Genomic DNA, 6,000 nt, shown 5'->3' with positions numbered 1-6,000 from the left:
GCAAGGAAGTGAGAAGATGTGACTCTTCTTCCCCCTTTACATCTTTGCGAACCCCTCCGGACTGGACTTTTGGCAAATCCACCCACAAACTCTAACTGAATTTGCACATCTTTTAACAACAGCGCAATTTTTCTTTTGGTATGTAGAGTGCATGTGGTATGTATGTGTTGATTGAATGATCCCACAGCTTTTTAATTTAATGAATTTTTTCTTAGCCATTGTACTGTATCACTGTATTTTAATTTAGTGGGGTATGTATGCGCAGAATGCTTGGCCGGTATGGATGGGGGGACTAAGAGCGCGGCCCGGAGCCCCACCACTGAGTGCACAAGCAGAAGTGGATGGGGGCCTGGATCTGCCTCTCGTCCCAGAATGTATGGTATGAATGGCCTGCCGGGGAGAACGGAGGCCACGGGAGGGAAAGTGGGGTCTAGGGGGCGGGGATGGGCCGGTGCATCCTGGTCATAGTTGGGAGAGGCAAGTTGGATGGGAGTTATAGGGCTAGCCATTACCGGGGAAGTAGGGTTCGCTACGTCACAGCGATCCCTCCTTCGGGCCCTGTTAGTTCCACTCCAGGACCAGATGGCAAGAGTTGCCAGGGCCCTGGTCTCAGGCTGCTGCTGCTAAATGCCAGGTCTGTGGTTCACAAAGCTCCCCTCGTCCGGGACCTAATATTAGACGAGGGGGCAGACCTGGCATGTATTACTGAAACCAGGCTGGGCCAAGAGGGAGGAGTCCCCCTCACTGAAATGTGCCAAGAAGGGTTTCAGGTGCTCCACCAGCCGTGACACCAGAGAAAGGGGTGGGGGAGTGGGGGAGTGGCAATCATCATCCGAGAGTCACTAGTTCCTCGTAGGATCCCTGCTCCGGAGACTGTCGGGTGTGAGTCCCTTCTGGTGAAGTTGGACCTTGGGGGTCAAGTGGGTTTGTTTCTAACGTACCTACCTCCCAACAGTGTTACAACAGTCCTGCCTATGCTCCTCAAGTCAGTAGCCGACAGTCTACTGGCAGTTGAGTTCCCCAGGCTTATAGTGCTGGGGGATTTCAACCTGCCATCGCTCGGCGAACGCTCTGATGGAGCACAGGAGTTCATGGCTTCCATGACAGCCATGGACTTGAACCAGGTAATTCAGGGTCCGACTCATACAGCGGGTCACACGCTTGACCTCGTGTTTCTCTCAGAGCAGAGGAGACATGATCTAGATTTGAATGGCATTAAGATCTTGCCCTTGTCATGGTCAGATCACTTCCTACTGAGGCTTGACTTTCAGAAACCAATCCCCCACTGTAGGGAGGGGGAACCGATTAGGTGGTTCCGCCCCAGGCGCCTGATGGACCCTATGGGATTTTAGACGGCACTTGGTGAGATACCTGACTCTCTGGCCCACAGTCCGGCGGAGTCCTTGGTCGCTGCTTGGAATACAGCGACGGCGGAGGCTCTAAACCGGATTGCACCTTTACAGCCTCTCCGCGGCAGTGGATCCAGGAGGGCTCCTTGGTTTACCAAGGAACTTCAGGAGATGAAGTGCCAAAAGAGACACCTTGAGCGGCGCTGGAGGACTAGTAACTCCGAATCCGACCGAACACAATTAAGAGCCTTTATTAGGACTTATCTAGTGGTGATACGGGTGGCAAAATGTGCTCATTTTTCCGCCCTTATTGCATCTGCAGAATCTCGCCCAGCCGCCTGGTTTAGGATAGCCCGCTCTCTCTTGAAAGGGAGGGATGCGGGCGAGCCCTTACAGGGTAGAGCTGAGGAATTTGTTCAGTTTCTGTCGGATAAAATCGCTTGGATTCGGACAGACCTGGACTCCACTTGGTCTTGATCGGATTTTGTAGAGCGAGTTTCAACTTGTCGCTCCTGAGGAAGTGGACAAAGCCATGGGAGCGGTGAGTACCTCCACCTGTTTACTGGACCCGTGTCCCTCCTGGCTGGTCTCGACTTGCTCCAGAGGATTGTTAACACCTCTCTTTCGGGAGGGATCCTTCCCGCACCCTCTAAAGGATGCGGTGGTGAGACCCCTCCTTAAGAAACCTTCCCTGGATCCAGCCATCTTAAACAACTATCGTCCAGTCTCCAACCTCCCGTTCGTAGGGAAGGTTGTTGAGAAGGTGGTGGCCTTTCAACTCTGGCAGGCCAGGGATAGAGGACATTCCTCTATCCTAGTGCTTCTTGACCTCTCAGCGGCCTTCGATACCATCGACCATGGTATCCTTCTGCGATGGTTACGGGAGGTGGGAGTGAGGGGCACTGTCTTAAGGTGGTTCTCCTCCTACCTCTCGGACAAGTCGCAGTCGGTGTTTGTTGGAGGACAGAGATCGACCCCTAGGCCCCTCAAATATGGGGTGCTGCAGGGTTCGGTCCTGTCCCCCCTCCTATTTAATATCTACATGAAGCCACTGGGTGAGATCATACGCCGGCACGGGATCAAATATCATCAATATGCGGATGATACTCAATTGTATCTGTCCGTCCCGTGCCAAATCAGCAAACAGTGGAAGTGATGTCCCAGGGTCTGGAGGCTGTCAGGGTCTGGATGGGAGCGAACAAGCTTGCACTCAATCCAGACAAGACCGAGTGGCTATTGATGCTGCCTCCCAAGGTTAGTCCAGACATTCCACCTCTTAGCCTGGGGGGTGAAATTATACACCCCTCAGAGAGGACCCGCAATTTGGGTGTCCTCCTGGATCCACAGCTGACGTTAGAACACCATCTGTCGGCTGTGACCAGGGGGGCTTTTGCCCAGGTTCGCCTGGTGCACCAGTTGCGGCCCTACCTGGACCGGGAAGCACTTTGAATGGTCACTCATGCCCTCGTCACCTCAAGACTGGATTACTGTAACGCGCTCTACATGGGGCTGCCCCTGAAGAGTGTTCGAAGACTGCAGTTGGTCCAGAATGCAGCCGTGTGAGCGATATTGGGTGTACCTAGATACACCCATGTTACACCCATCCTCCGCGAGCTGCATTGGCTCCCCATTGGTCTCCGGACGCGCTTCAAGGTGCTAGTCATTACTTTTAAAGCCCTACATGGTTTAGGACCTGGCTACCTGAGAGACCACTTCCTGCCACTTACCTCCCAACGACCAACAAGATTGCACAGGTTGGGCCTCCTCAGGGTGCCGTCGACCGAACAATGCCAGCTGGCAGCCCCCCCGGGGAGGACCTTCTCTGTAGCTGCGCCGGCCCTGTGGAACAATCTACCCGTAGAGATCCGGACTCTCACCACTCTCCCGGCCTTCCGTAAAGCCACCAAGACCTGGCTGTTCTGGCAGGCCTGGGGCTGTTGATCAATATCCAGCCCCACTTAGACAGAATGGATGGTGTGTAATTTTAATAATTGTATCTTTTATTTTAAATTTTTAAATGCTTCTTTTATCTTGCCTGTAAGCCGCCCAGAGTCCCAAGAGAGTGGGCAGCATACAAATTTTATTAAATTGAAATTGAAAAATGTCGCAGATGTATGCGCAGAGTCCGGGACACATGCAAGGGGGTTGTGCGCGTATGTACAGAAGGCGGGGCATGGTGTGTTTGTGGTGCATGCATTGCATTATGGGTGTGGGCTCGCATGCTGTCGTGTGCTCTTTCAGCATACAACAACAAAAAGGTTAGCCATCAATGTCTTAAGACAAAAATGCCTCATTGACATTGCTACATTAAAAACGAATGTATTTGTGAAGTCATTCTTACCTGAAGTTCTGCTATTTTGTCCTAGGGAATACAAAAGAACAAAACGTATTAAAACATCAATACTGTTTCAACACATGTAATATCACTGCTATGTGAGCAGTGTATTTTAAATGCAATTTAAGTGCTGGTTATCAACCTTTAAAATCCTTCATGGATTTTGCCTGGAATATCCAAGGGAGCATCTCCTTCCAGTTGTTTCTATACATCCAATTCAATCCGGTGGGTTGGGTATGTTACAGGTCCCATCAGCCAAAAAATATTGGGTGGCAGGAACTATACGTTCTCTTTAGCACCTACCTCCTGGAACATTCTCCTTCAGACATCAGTATGATCTAACCCTGTTGACCTTTTGTAAGACCATTAATTTGGTTGCATGCACAGACCTGGGCATCTGAGTGTACTAAAGGCCCCATTTCTTGGTTATATTAATATCCATAGCAATAGATGCACTTGGTGAATTTATATATATTTATTTTGTATTATTTTAATTGCTTTTAATTTGTTTTTACATTTTATTATATATCTCACCCAGAGTCATATGTTGAGACGAGCAAATATAGCAATCAAACATATTAACAAACAAATAATATATAGTGAGCAAACTGTGTTGCAGGAGGCTGCAATAAAACTAAATATAAAAACAAAGTGAAAAATTAGAAACACCAATATGTTTAACAACTTACTTCATCACCATTCCAACTTTCTTCATGTGCTAATCTTTTTTTATTATCCTCTAACTGCACCAGCTGTTCCTCCAATTTATTTACTTTTTTGGTCATTTCCTCTTCTCTGGCCTTTAAAAATAAATATTAATAAATCCATCATCTTGTATATCTGGTTACAATATAGTATGGTGCAACCAATTTCAATTTTAAAAGGTCTAGTGATTTGTTATTGTTTTAATATAATTTAGAAAACCATTGATGAACATATTTAAAAAGCCATTTAAAAAGAATCCATATTCTACACTAGGACCAAATCTCATATATTAAAATGAATACTAGTCATACTATGATTTGAAGTACTATATCATTAGCTTAAATCAATGAAATGTGTTCTCATTTATCTTATTTATGCATCCACAATTTATCAATATTGTTGAGTATCACTAGAGCTAAATGTTAGAGCAAATGAAAGAAAACACAATGCAATGGCTTTTTTGGATACATTTCTCATTCTAGTGAAATGCCATTATGTCAAGAATTCCATAATGCAGGAAGTTATGAAACAGCTATAAAAGAAAGGCAGAAGTACAAAAGAGAAATATACACACATTACACATATCCACATATGAACACACAAATACACATATAAACACACACAAAGGGATAAAAAAAGACATTTGTCTTGTCTATGAAATTTAATTTGAAATTAAATTTTATATTAATCCAAAGCATGATTTTTGGAATGTAGTTAGTATTGTGTAGTCCAGTGCAGTGTAATATGGTATAGTATAAAATACTACTACTACTACTACTACTACATAAAAATAATAATCGAAGTAAAGATAAAAAAATCTACTGAAGGCCCAACAGATGAAACAAGAATACAGAAAAGATGTGATAAAATCAAGAATGGGGAGTTGGCAGAACAAAGCACTGCATGGCCAATTTCTGGAAAAAATAAAAGATAAAGTGGACAGTGAACAAACTTGGTTATGGTTAACAACAGATACATTAAAGAAAGAAACAGAGTCACTAATCCTGGCTGCGCAAGAACAAGCTATCTGCACAAATGCCATTAAGGCCAAAATCGAAAAATCCTCTGATGATGCCAAATGCAAACTTTGCAAAGAAGCTGATGAAACTGTTGATCACATATTCAGCTGCTGTAAAAAAATCGCGCAGACTGATTATAAATTGCGGCACAATTCAGTAGCACAAATGATCCATTGGAATTTGTGCAAAAATTATATTATAACAGCAACAAACCGGTGGGAACATCAACCTGAAAAAGTCACCGAAAATCAGATGGTCAAATCTTGTGGGATTTCCGTGTACAAGCGGACAAAATACTGGCGCATAATTCACCAGACATCACACTGGTTGAGAAAAATAAGGTCACAATCATAGACATCGCAATACCAGGTGATAGCAGGGTTGCCGAGAAGGAACATGAAAAAATTGCAAAATACCAGGACTTAAAAATTGAAATTCAACGACTATGGCACAAACCAGCAGTGGTAATTCCAGTGGTAATTGGCACACTGGGTGCTATTCCAAAAGCACTGGAATTACATTTAAAGCAGTTAAAAATTGACAAAATCGCCATCAGTCAAGTGCAAAAAGCTGCACTGCTTGGATCTGCACA

General features: G+C 45.3%; 1 protein-coding gene across 11 annotated transcripts in view; it reads right to left on the bottom strand.

Moving 5' to 3' along the window:
• The window catches only part of GOLGA4 (golgin A4), a 184,572-nt gene that overhangs the window by 29,622 nt on the left and 148,950 nt on the right, over window positions 1-6,000 (bottom strand). For all 11 annotated transcript variants that reach the window (XM_087713045.1, XM_087713044.1, XM_087713043.1 and 8 more), the window contains 2 exons: window positions 4,374-4,484; window positions 3,691-3,711 (listed from right to left, as the gene is read on the bottom strand). In XM_087713045.1, the coding sequence (XP_087569171.1) occupies window positions 3,691-3,711; window positions 4,374-4,484 (132 nt within the window). The remainder of the gene's footprint in view (window positions 1-3,690; window positions 3,712-4,373; window positions 4,485-6,000) is intronic.

This window comes from Thamnophis sirtalis, unplaced genomic scaffold (genome assembly GCF_051295495.1).
Source record: "Thamnophis sirtalis isolate CommonGarterSnake01/CBP01778 unplaced genomic scaffold, rThaSir2_p1.2 scaffold_4, whole genome shotgun sequence".
NCBI lineage: Eukaryota > Metazoa > Chordata > Lepidosauria > Squamata > Natricidae > Thamnophis > Thamnophis sirtalis.
The sequence above is the reverse complement of the archived record's forward strand: the minus strand, read 5'-3'. Positions and strand labels throughout refer to the sequence as shown.